The following is a 14,014-nucleotide window of genomic DNA, read 5'->3' on the forward strand; positions in this document are numbered from 1 at the left end:
TTAGTAGAAACGATGCTACAGATTATTCACATCTTTTAAATAAACTTTCAATTTCCAATAAATAAATACATTTTAAGATAAATAAGTAATTCCTTAGATGATTCCTTGAAATTCAAAGGAGAGAAACGTAGTAAAATATACTTTCATATGATAGGTATAAAATAGATATCGTTATTCATTGACCATTTTACTCCGTCTTCCTACCTTTTTACCATTATCCTAATGTATTTCTCCTTAAGAAAAAGGAAGAAGGAGCAAAAGAAATTAGACGTGCACACACACTCACATAAAAAAAATAGTTTAAACAGCTGTTATATATGTATAATGTATATATTTGAGAAAACATTCCACAGCACATTTTCAGAAAATAATAATAATAACAAAAAGAACTTATGACCTTTATGGTAACGATGATGTAAAAAAAAAAAAAAGAGCTCTACATTTATCCTTGTACCACAGTGGACGAGAGTCTTGAATTTTGCTCCAATGTCTCTAAAGATACATAATGGTCTTCTCTTTTTAGGCTTTTGGAGTAAAATATAATTATGGATTCATAGGTTGGCCGATCCACGTTCCTTCCAAGAAGATATAGAAAGAGGAATTGTCCCAGACTCATTTTCCGAATAGATTGATTCAATTCCTTCTCTGCATTTGCATTTCCCCACTATAATAATAAGTATGCGTATTAGAGAAAGTGGCACATAGAGACGATAATATATGGGAATAATTGAGAAAATATTTCAGATGATACAAAGGGTTCATGACGTCAACTTTTATGATTGATTTACGTTGACGGATTAATAACTTTATAGATGGAATAATCGGCCTTTTCTACAAAAGGAAATGATCATACACAACTTTTAACTCTGATGATATAATAAATTTTTACTAGTCAACTTATTTTCTATATAAATTATGATATATCATTACTCTAGAAGCGTCTGCAGGATTATATATAAATATATATATATATTTTTTTTTTTTTTGAAACTTTAAAAAAAACACAAAAATTAACATTTCTTGAACAAATCTCTAAACACAAAAAAATTCAATTTAATACTATTAAAAAAATAAAAAAAAAAAATAAAAATTGAGAAGAATTAAACTTTGAAAAAAAATCTCGCAAATGAAATTGCAAATATTAAATTTTTTGGAAAATAAATTTTCTGAAATCCAAATGTTACATTTTTTTGAAAAAAATCTCAAAAAGACCTGATGCAAAGCCCCTGGACTACATCTTTTGGATGCATGTCGAATGGAAGGCCTGTACTGTCTGCCAGCCAAAACGTGGGCCTAAAGACTATTGTCAGCCATCGTCTACATCGGGTGGGTGCCAAGCTTTGGCTCCGCCGTTTGGAAGCTACATTAGTGAATATGAGAGTTCAGGCTCACATCTATTTAGAGTATTAATTTTGTGTAAATTCTATTATTAATTAATAAATTATTTCATAGTTGAAGTTTAAATTTCAAATTGTTCAGATTTTAATGGACCACTTGGTATTAATATATTTATGCTTATAACCTACTAACATTGGGCATGTGGTTCAATGTTGTTTTTTTACATGATAAAAGAATCTCTGATTTATCTTGTCATGTGGGATAATGTCGTTTTTATATCCAGACTGAAGATTTGTATCTACAACAACAAAGTGCCAAAAGATATGAACAATCTAACAAAAATAAAAAATATACAGTCCGCAAGGTGGTGCCACATTTTGTAGTTTTAAATTACTTCGGGAAAAAAAGAAAACCCACAAATAAAACGTATTTAATTACATAATACACAGTTGAACGATTATAAATGCTAGATCATTCGAGTTTTGTTACATTTTTTAAGTAGTTTTATCCATTTTTCAGACAAAAATATTAATTAAAAGCTAAAAATACTCTTTTAGCTTTTATTAATCTAACATTCTGAGTTTGGTGTTTCAATATGATATGCTTTTTCATTTTTATAGTAATTTTTTTTTTTTTGGTATAAATATTCCTTTCAAATATTCATATTGGGAGTCAAATTAATGAAAATTAAAAGTTAATTAAATTCACTAAACCTCGATTAAAATTGTCTAAATATACAAATAAATTTTAACCATGACTGTATTCAAATAAATAAATAACAGCATATATTCATATTTGATGTACCAAGAGCATAATGAAAAATATTGGGAATAAAAAGTAGATTCAAAGGAAATAGTAACATTTTTATATATCTTTGGATGTATAATATCACAGTTCACTAACGGAGGGTTACAAAATAGCACATGCACAGAGAAAAACTTCCCAGTACCTAAGTAACTTATCCTACATTTTTTACAAAATAATATTAACATTTGGTGAGTTGCACTTTTTCGTGGTAGACGGCGATACTCCCTGTAGCCTTGTTTACCGCTCATGCCCCATTAAAATCCCTTTGTCATATCTATTTATATGTTTATCTAAGGTATTAGTCAAATAAGGTCATACGAGGTGTGTTCAAACGGTGATGTTACTTTTTATATTTTGTGGGCAACGTATATATTTGGTATGCAAGGTTTTTGTACTTTTTTATGTTATTATAATAGAAAAAGAGCATGTATTAATTATTTAAAGCTATATTATAACTTTAGTTTGTTTGTGAGAGGCATATTTTGTGGGTTAGGCGATTTTTTGCAATTGCAAAGCATGGATCCAAGAATTTGCATGAAATTTTGTGTTAAAAAAAAATAAAAAAAATAACTGCTCTAAAACACTTGAAATGTTGAACTACTGCTCTGAGTAAAAATATATAAGCGGTACAAGCTATTCCAAGATGGCCGGAAAGATGCCAATAACGAGCCTTGCTATGAGTGCCCAGACACGTTGAAAACGTAGAAGCAGTGAAGATTTTTTTTGTGAAAATAGTCAAAATATTGACATATCTGTTGGCTCGCAGCAGAATTTTTTTTCTCTAATGTTTTGGCCCAGAGACGAGTGTCAGGGAAGTTTGTTCCAAAACTGCTTGATTTTGACAAAAATAATCCTTGCATCAGCATCGCTAATGAGTTGTTAATCGACGTCTATGATGATCCTGATTTGCTCAAAAGGTTTATAACTGATGACAAATCATTTTCCTCGTTCCAAAGATTGAAGAGACTTATCAAAGGACGGACGTATAACAGAAATCCCCGAAACACAAAATACGTCCAACCATTATGCCTCTCATAAACAGACCAAATATATTGTATAGTTTTAAACTATATGATATGTTCTTTTTCGAGCCTAATAACATAAAAAAATACACGTTCCCCGCGAAATACAAAAGGAAACTTTTCTTTTTGAACACCCCTTGTATATTATTTTGTAAAGACCCTCAGCCATTACTCACCTTTGTAACCTTTCTAGAATTTAAAACAGCTCGCATCATGTATAAATTACGAACCCTCATACTCTTCAAACTCATAAATAGAACAAGGAGTAAATTGATCCCCGAAATGATCCCTAATAGTATCAGCCAGAACCAGAGGAATAAATATATTTTTTCAGAGATGACATTGGGTGCAAGGACACAGAGGTAGTCTTTGCGTCGAACGACCCCACCACTTCCATACTGCTCAAAAATGCAAGTTGTCATTCGTGGAAATAGAGCTAGAAGAACATCATTGGATTTGTTGGAGTTCATGAGCCATGCCCTTCCCAAGTTTTTAAATTGTCCATGAAAGAAATAATCCGTGAAAAGAAATGCTCCAATCACATTTAAGAAGTTTAAAGTCTGAAAGAATAAAAGGGGTTCAAGAAAGAAATAGAAAACAAAAAATGATATTATTAAAGATTCATCGCTCTCATAAAAATCTATTTTTATTGGCAAACTTTATTATTTTCTATTGTGTGGCGTGTCTCTCTCTTTCTATCCATCTCCTCCCTCAATGGGATCAAAGGACGAGAGGGCTATAATAAGAAATGGTGATCTTAATAAGAGTGCTATAACAAAATAAAAGACCAAATAAGATGGATCATGTATAGTATTGTACATGTCTCTTGAAATAATGCCAAAAGTTTCCACATTTTACACATGGTAAATAAGAGACAATCATAGAACATGTGGTTCTCGGATTAATGATACGAGTCTTTTGAATCACTCCTTATATAATACATATGTATTTATCAAACCCTCTTGCAATTAATGTTCAATTCTATTCACAACATGTGACATGGGTCATTAATTATTAGTATTCCTTCATAAAAATGCAATTCCCTGGCACTAATTTTTGAGTATGATAAGTTGAATAAGATATAATTATAGCATAGTTTCTAGCTTTGAATCAAATTAATGTACTTTGTATCTCTCAACCTTTCCTCCTAAAAAAAAAAAAAATGGAAGAAGGGAAAAATGGCCAGAAATCAATGTGTTAGTGGGCATATTACGTCATTTTTCCTAACTGCGGGACTTTTGATTATCCAATAGTATCCTCTAAACATATCTTTGGAATATAACAAGTTACATGTCGTGTTGTATTGGCCATTGTTTATGACTGAGGACTCCAGTTGAGTCCAGTCTGGTAGGGTACTAATTTGTTGTTTTCAAAAATGGGAAACTTGATCTCTCGTGATGTCACTAATTTGTTGTTTTCAAAAATGGGAAACTTGATCTCTCGTGATGTCATTATTGAAGTGTTTTTCCCTTATGCATTAATGAAGTATTATTATCTTAATGAATATATTCTTGCAAACTCATACTAAAATTAGTTCCAGGCTTTTAGACCCTGGACGACTATCCCCATAATGTTACCCGGAAGTAATTTTTCCACCGGTTTTAATCTATTTGAGCACGGAGAGCCTCGTTTCTGTGAAGGCAACTGCAAGAAGCAGACTGTAAGCTATCCTGAGAGCTACCCCAATATTGAGATATGAACTTAAACACTTAAAATGTTAAAGGTGGCATACCGTTTTGTTTGTTTGTAAATGTCAGTGTTCTGTTGGTGATTTTTGTTATTGAGAAAAAAATGTTTAACTTAAACCACTTAAATGTTAGGTGGTTCATCAAACTGTTCTGGGAAGAAAACATTTTTAGAGGGTACACACATTTCCAACATGGTTGGGAAGATGCCAATAACTAGCCTTGCTCTGGCTCTTGCCCAGGCATCTCAACAACAGATGAAAAATTGAAGTAGTGAAGAAAATGGATTTTGAAAACTGTCGAATCACTAATAGAGGATATTGACCCATCGGTTGGCTCGTACATAATTTGATTTCGGTCATGATACTAGTTAATTTAAAGTTAAACTGCTAATTTTGGCCAAAAACAAGACCACAATCATGCCTCAGCCAATATATTAACCTGATTTGACCCCAATTGACTTTTTTGGCTCTTAAAATTGAAGAGTCCAATGAAAGGACGGAGATTTTCAAAGATTGAGGAGATAAAGACTACACCTTTAGAGGAGCTCAAGGGCTAGACCAAAAATTACTCATGAGAAGTGCTTCGAGGATTAGAAAAAGTGTTGTGGCAAGTGTATTGTGTCTAAGAGAGATTCCTTTGAAAGGAACAACGTAAATATTGATGAATAACTCAATATTTCCCCCTAAAAATACAAAGTCTCTTTACTTTTTGAACACACCTTGTATATAATAATAATCCGTTGTATTTAAAGACTATACAGGATGAGGACCGACACAATACTACCAATACACTCACTACACTAGTATTTTAACATAGCGTTATACTGCTATATGCCAGCGTTATTTAGCCAATAATTGACTCTTATTTTGTAGTATTATTTTTCCAATATTCAGCATTTCATTCTTAGCAGTTCTAGTTAGTTTTTAGTGTTCAGGGGTTGAACACTAGCAAGTATATATATCAATAATAACTGTAAAAAGCTCAGCATATTTTTGCTAGCTATAAGGTAGGGTCATTGAACATTGAAATGTTTCAAGGATAAATATACTTACAGTTTAACGATATTTAATTAAATCAACGTTATGAACAGTAATAACTACCCAGATACCTCAGAAAATTACATTAAGTCCTCATCTGTTTTATTTAAAATCGTGCGTTGTAATTATGTCATATTTGCCCTAGCAAATCATCTCTACGAACTTTATTAATTCTCTAATGTTAAAACTTTGAAGCTGGTTAGTCATTCAAAAGAATTACAGTCTGTGGCAGTGGTTTTTAACCTTTCAGCCTCACATTTCGTATTTCATAATTTATATAAGGTCATTATGAAAATTAATTGTTATGACTTAAAAAAGGGAGTTAACCTTAAAACGATCTAGAATGACTTTCTTAAAACTCAGTGTGGATTACATTTGTATTTCCCAATGAATATTCGTCAAATTCTATCAATAAATTATTCTTATTAACCATTTGGGTGTGTCCCAAATTTTACTTAAAGTATCCAAAAATGGATCATCACAATAAAATAGTAAGAAATTGACAAATTTCATTTAAAAGACAATATCAGAGTAAATTTGATGTAAAAAATAAAATAATATTACTTCGTAATATTTTATTTTAGTGTAGATTTACATTAGTAATTCCATATGACCCCTAAAATTCATTCATATCAATATTAAACAATAAGATGGCGGATATATACGAGGGTGGTCCGTCAAGATGAAAACAATCTTAATTAAAATCTAGTCAAATCTATCTATCATTTGTTGAGAGTTAATCACCATAGTTTCAGCCATTTTGGAGGAGCAGTTGTTATGTACCAATCGTTTGAGTGAGTGTATGTGAGTGTTGCTGTTAAAATTTACAAAAACAGGTATGTAAAAGTCATTAAATATTTACTCTTCAAACTGTAATCTTTAAATAGATTCAAATATTAGCCTGTTGTATTAAAATTTGACGCATTAAATTAATCCTACTCGGAGTAATTGAGCCGAAAATAAGTCTCTCGCGAAAAATAATTTTGCAGACAAAAACATGGAGTTCCATTAGGACGGGTTACAGGGATGGGAACATCTCTGGGAGAAGTGTTCAGAGTTACAAGGAGACTATCTTGAAAAATAAAATAAAACATTCGAAAAAAATGTCTTGTATCATTGTTAGGTGGGAAACTTTTTAGGGCACCTTTTATATACATATATATACGATGAGGGATGAATAAGAAATTATGGTCCTGTCCTTTGGAAACATAGCATAAGTATTGGATAGCTTATTATTTTGTAATCAGGTAATTAGAATACATTATGAAATAGCCATGATGTAGCAAGTGAGACGAGGGAATCCACAGCTGACAACAAAATACATGACTCATTTTTGTTTTAGCTCAAGGACTCCAGGGAAAGAGCGGTGAAGGGGAAAATGAACAATTCAATCAAAAGGCAAGGAAGAAATGTTCCTACCACCAACATATCAGATCGTGTTATTGTTGTGACGTATTCTTCTCTTTTCACTACGGGGGAGACGGCCTGTTCAAATTTGCTGCTTGTCTGGAGGAACATGTAGAAGTTTCTAATTTGAAGGTAATCAGAATCCTAACTTCCTTGCCCTGAGTGTTCACTCCTTGCCTAAGGTCGTTTAGTTTTAGCGAGGTAATGCAGTGTCAAAAGGATTAAGGTAGTTGTCATTAGTGATGTATCAGGCCTTATTTATTCGTTCCATTCCAGTCATAGGAACGGTCTTTAAAAATCTAATTCCTTCTGACTGTTAGTAGTATATAGAACTAATTAAAAGGATGGAGTTTATTGACGTCGTGAAGGAGGTAACTTTATAAGTTTTAAGAACTGAACTGGACGGGACTACAGTCTTCATTCCTAAATAAGGACTCACATAACACTAGTTTTCACATCCCAACAGAGTATTCTCATTTAACCCAGGATGAAAGAGAGAGAGAGAGAGAAAAAGGGAAGTCAACGTCATGGATGTAATTAATTATGACTCCTACAGTCTACATTTTTATATTAGTAAAAGTATTTGTTTCTTTGAGAAATTTACGAGTAAATTGTTTTTATGGTAAAAACCATGCTAAATGAGACGCAGCAAACGAGAAAAAAAAATATGAATTTTTCCACCCTACACAAATGAACAACGTCTGTGTGAGTCTTCCCTGGAAGAGATCCACCACACATGGAATAATTATATTATATTTATCTATCTCTTACAATGCATACTTACTTGAGCAAACACATATCCCCAACCGTAGAGAATGTGGCCCATATATTCATCATTCTTTAAATATCTCGTAACAATATCTGCCACATCATTTACCTTCTCTACCTCAACCTTTGTTCCATATCTTACACCCTCTGAAAAAGTGTTCATCACTCCTTCTTCCCATGATAACCAAAGGAGTCGTGGTATGTAGAACAAACAACCCTATGTGAATAGATTGATAAATAGACGCTCATGAAAATAAATAAAAATGGAAGCATTCAGGAAATATCGAGGTTTCGAGACTAAAATCTTATGAAAATGTTCCATTTTTAAAATATATTTTTTATAATATATTCTCGGGTGTGTTTTTTAAGTATCGGAACTTGTCGCAATAATGCTGATTCCACTGATACCTGTGCTTACTTAATTATAAACATTCTAATTTATTTTTTTCAAATGGTCAACCAACAAAAGGAAGAGAGGATTATGGTTAAAACTAGGGACTCCTTCCAGTAAGGGCCCTGTATAAAATTATTTTTTCATAAAATTTAATATTTGATAATTACAATAGTAATTGACCTGCATAACAAAATTCCGGTCCATCCATTGAAAATAAAAATCTATTAAATAATACGGGCAATATATTAATAATAAATGAACCAGGAATAAATTGTCTCCTGAGCACAGAGAGGAACTAACTTCTTTTATAATTTTAATTTCAAATTATTTAAAACAAATCATAATCATAATTATGATTGATATTTTTTTGTTTTTCTTGTTGAGACCTAATTAATAGAAAGTTCAACATTAAAATAAGTAAATCATTTTGTCATTTGTTTATGTAATTCCTTTATTCATAATATTAATAAAGAATTGGAATCGTTCATAAAGATGTTATCGATACATCCCCAATATTTAAATTACAATTACCTTTAGAAATAAAGCGTATGGAATCCAAATATAGTAGTCGATCGTTCGAAAACAGGGTTCTCCACGACTTGTCTCCCATGTTTTCCTCCCATAGGCGTCATAGGTTTGTATACAACTCCTTGTACCATGGTGTACTCCTGTTCCAATTCCGGGATATATGCTGAAATATTCGTTTAAAAGCTTTATTAATTCAATTTTAATGATACAATGATCATTAGGACACTCATTCTATTTAGTTAAAATTAATACAACCTTTATTTTATCAATTGTACAGAGAAACACTCATTTTGTGGATATGAAATCAAGCCAAAAAATGAATTTAACTTTGAGGACTTAAAAATCCCATTAAAAATTGAACAAAACTTCTTAGAGACGCATATTTTTGAATAGATTATTTTATAAATTGTACATTAAATATTTTTGTATAATATAAGCTATGATATTCCCCATCTCTATGTATATATTATGAATAAGTTATAAGGGCTTATAGAAGAGTGACGATTTTCATAATTTTTCAGCCTAAAAATGGAAATATATCGAGTTCAAAACAAGATACAGAATAAAAATATACACTTTTTAATCATAAAAAACACTTTTACACAAGTTTTATTAATTCTAATTTTAATTTGGTAGTTTTTTCCATGGTAAAAAATGACTTTGAACGATAATAGTCCCGAATTACTATAATCTCAAATATTTCAGAATTCAGATGAGAGAGAGACAAACTGCAATCCGTTTTAGATTCTGTGCTCAAAGATAAATTCTATGATTCTCTTCAATACATTTGTACAAAATTCTCTCTATCCCCCATTTTTGTTCCTCAAAGGTTGCGTTTGTACTATTGTTCATATGTTCCGTTCAATTGAAAAGTATTTGTATTAATTATTTAACTTGACAAAAGTAACCCCAAGTAATTCCTAAAGACTGCATTAGTAATTTGATAAATCCTGATTTTAATATCTATTTTGAAAAAAATTGCTTACTCTTCCGTATATATACCATATATATATATATATAATTATCTTAAAATTCTTATTTTTCATATACAAGGTGTGTCGATAAGAAACTTGCAACACAATCTGGTTGACGTTAGCTTATAACTTTTTACAGGGCGTCACAAGGGAGCCATCTTCAGTGTTACTCACTACTGATAACTGATAAGTGTCTATAATAGATAAATACTAGAAGCCCTAAGGGAATAAAAAAGTTGTGAACTGCGTGGAGATACATTTAATTCATAAATTAAATTATTTTTAAACCAATTTTTTCATTTGTCAGCTATTTGCAGGGCAAAATATTATTTAAAATCAAAATATACCACCCAAAAATATAAAATCATTTTTTATTTAAGTCAAATCAAACCATAAATTACTTAATTCATAATCAAACTATAGTTCCTACAATTCAAACTATAGGTTTCTTTGTAATTTTAAGTTTTTTGACCGTTTATATCGATATTCCTCAAACTTTTTCAGTGGAGACACTATTCAAAAGTCATAAAATCTCAAAAGCAACCCACTTTATAATATGACAAAAAATTACACTGGATAGCTTAAATGTAAATGTCTTGTTAATATAAACGAGACACTAATGAACAGAACATAATAAGAAATGTAAATAATATTAAAAATAACTTTAACCATTAAATAGACAGTTTTACAAACTTGCTTGATCGTCCAAGTAATACTTGCAACCCAAGAACAATCATGAAGTAGGCTGATACTCTAGTCCTCAGTCAATCATGCCCAGTTCTTGTGGGGCTTTTATTTTAAGAAAAACGACTTATGATCCTGTTCCTTACTCCTTGTTAAATCAAATACATTTTTGGGATTAAATAATAATTCAATAAGATGCACACTGCAATCAAGCAAACCCACGTAGGCTATTGACAATGGGTACATAAGACTGATTTTAAGGTTAATGATTTATATTTATTTATCTAAAATGAATTTAAACTTTTAATCATTTAATAATACGTGAAAAATATATATTTTTCCATTAAAATCAAATTATAATTTCAGATTTTTTAATATTGATTTTTTTAAAATTTGATGGTACGTATTTTTTTGGCGACAAAACTTGCACCTTGTCAAGGTGTACCCACTTAGATAAACGCCGATTTAGATCATAAATTTTATAAGTTCCTGATAATTATCTTAATTCAATGTGATACCTGAAGTCATATTAGTTTTTAGGGTAAAATATATTAAATAAGTTTGAAGTAATATCCCAAAATAGTTGAACTGGTCGGATTGGACATTTCAATTGTTAAATAATGAAAACATTTAGACTCAATTTTCTTTTTAGATATAAATTTATTGAGTTCGTGTTTTTATTATAGAAAATAGGATATTGGATTTTGGGGGAATCAAATATCTGTAATAAGATGGGAATTTGGCCAAAAACTGACTAAGCTAAAAGTTCCAAAAAACCACCAATTTAATCGTGTTTTAAATGTATGAGTCAGAATATAATCCATTTTATCCTTTAGTGGGTTGTTTTGCATAAAATAATATTGATTAATTGATTGAGAATCATTTTTTGTTTCTCTGACATAATCGATATTAAATAGATCAATATGTAATCAAATATTGATGAACTAATCAATTAAATATTAGATCATTTGATAATTAGATTCCATATGACCTATGATATCATTATATGGGATATTTAATATACACTAATACAGGTGTGCGCGTCTAAAACTGACCACTCCTTTAAATTTAACTACTTGAGGGCCTGACGAGGGGGTCTCCTGTAGACCTAAAGGCCATGATCTTTCTTAGCTAGCCGGTCCATGGTCCTTCTACTGACGTTGAACTCCCTGGAGAGGCCCCTGACGGTGACCTTGCCTCTCTTATCCTCGACAGACTGTTTCAGGGCAGCAACCATTTCGTCCGACCTTCGAGTCCTTGACTTAGATCTTGTGGTCGTCTCAGGTGTCCCTTTGGCTACCACGCTGTAAACAGGGGTGCAGCTGCAGTTCAGAGCCTTGTCAATTTCAGTGGGAGTTGTCTCCGCGCAGAAAGTTCCAAAATTGCGACTCGATGTCTCTCCATATTATCGGCTGTTGATTGACTGTTGCTATTTAGATTTTGCTGGAGTTTTGTTCATAACTAGTCAAGACCCTTGCCTCAAAGTATAAACCGGTTTCAACTCAATAAAATCACGAATATGTGCATGGCGTAAAATATTTTTGGGATGTTCAGTTTTAGACGTTTTTAACACCTGTAGAATATGAATATTTATGAAAATCGGGGGTGTTCTTTAGCTCGCCCGTTTTTTGAAATCGGCAAACTGAAGCTTTCCGGGTTTTCTACAATCCCTCACATATCTAATCATGTAATCATAACCCTGATTGCATCATGTATATTTATCTCCAAAAAGAGAATCTAATGAAGGAGGGATTTATCAGGTGGATTATCCCTCCAAAAAAGAATCAAAGAATCATCAAAAGCTGTTATATAATCTAATTAGAACCCAAATTATCTCGTGCTAGTTCATATTAGTTTAGAAAACTGAGCAATTTTCTCGTAAAACAGAGCAAAATGAGCAGTTTTTTTCCGTAAAAGTTCAAAGTGAGTCATTGTTTTAGCGATTGAGCGATCGCTCACAAATCCTAAGTCGCCTTATAAATGATCAAGTTAATTTTATTTTCTGTCTTCAAAATTAACTCCTGAGTAGTGAACTTTCCTTTCTACAACATTGAATTATATTCAAAACCGGATTGAACATTCGTGTGTATTCATAAAAGATGAAGAGTAACCCTGAGGATTTGATGCAGAGTTATAATTGGAAATACTGGCTGAATTTGGAATTGAGTGGACGATTGACATTAGATTAATTCTTGCCAATGTTCTTTTCCCCCCTCCTTCCTTATCCCAGCTGATTATAGCTGATCTAATGAAGTGGCATGATAGCTAAGCTGCTTTCCTTCAAAACATTATTCAAATTGACAGGGTTACCATATTGTTTTTTGTTTTTTAGCATGCTTAAAATGCTCATAATTAGCATAACACAATATATATAAGAATCATTGTTGGAATTCAAATAGATAAATGATTCATCTATCATAAGTACACTTGTATTAAATATATTTAGTCTGCTTTTTCACAAATATTATATTTATAAAGAAATAAAAGATGTTATACTTTATTTCTCAAGGACTCAGTGCCTTAGATAAATAACGCATATGCGCGTGAATATAATTTTTAATTGGATAAAATCGTGAGTAGAAAAATTCATTTTTCGCAAATAACAACAATTATCTATGTATCCAAATGAAGTCATTATTTTATATGTATTGAGGACCTTACGCTCAAATAGGAGCACTAACAACTAAATAGATACAGGGACGTATCCTACAATGGGAACAAACTTTGATCTCATCCAGGTCCTAAACAAATGCATTGTGACGAACTTTTTTGGATTTATTTAATGTCATATATGGTAATAGTATATTATTTTTCTAAGTGAACTCTATTTTGTCCTATCACAGTCTAATTTTAGGTACAGAATGCTAAACAGGCTATAACGATGTCCACAGAAGGGAGTTTTGCAGCCATCCACTTGATGGTTGACTTGAGATACTCTTGTGTGAGGGGGTCAAGAGTGGAGTGGCTCTCCAGCTAATGCGTTCCGGTCAGGGAAATCCTTGATGGATTTCTTCAGCGCTTCCTTGAAAGTAGGAGTCGATTTCTTTAACTGAGAGCTGTCCTCCACTTCATTGGTAATACTGCCGGATGTATTCAGCTTCTTAAAGATACGCCAGACTGTGTTTCTGGGGTAGTTAGTCAGTTTAGCTAACTTTTGCTTGATACCCCCGTGTAATTATTTGGCTATCGTGTTTCTTCTATGCTGCTCCATCTCGACAAATGACTCGAAGTGAAAACAAAATTGAAATATATCTAAGTGTAAAAATGTCGGAGAAACAAAACACAATTCAACGCGTGTGGGATCTCCCCTGCGCCGGTGTCAGTGCCGAGAAGGCTGCAGAGACCTTTTACATCTCCAGATGTACTA

General features: G+C 31.9%; 1 protein-coding gene across 1 annotated transcript in view; it reads right to left on the reverse strand.

Moving 5' to 3' along the window:
* Positions 1-311: 311 nt before the first annotated feature.
* Positions 312-14,014, reverse strand: part of LOC121130330 (innexin inx3) — a 34,590-nt gene continuing 20,887 nt past the window's right edge. The window contains exons 3-6 of the mRNA XM_040726086.2: positions 8,993-9,152; positions 8,084-8,284; positions 3,344-3,727; positions 312-664 (exon numbers count right to left, since the gene is read on the reverse strand). Of these exons, the coding sequence (XP_040582020.1) occupies positions 443-664; positions 3,344-3,727; positions 8,084-8,284; positions 8,993-9,152 (967 nt within the window). The 3' untranslated portion in view covers positions 312-442. The remainder of the gene's footprint in view (positions 665-3,343; positions 3,728-8,083; positions 8,285-8,992; positions 9,153-14,014) is intronic.

The sequence above is a fragment of the Lepeophtheirus salmonis genome, chromosome Z (genome assembly GCF_016086655.4).
Source record: "Lepeophtheirus salmonis chromosome Z, UVic_Lsal_1.4, whole genome shotgun sequence".
In the NCBI taxonomy this organism is placed as follows: domain Eukaryota; kingdom Metazoa; phylum Arthropoda; class Copepoda; order Siphonostomatoida; family Caligidae; genus Lepeophtheirus; species Lepeophtheirus salmonis.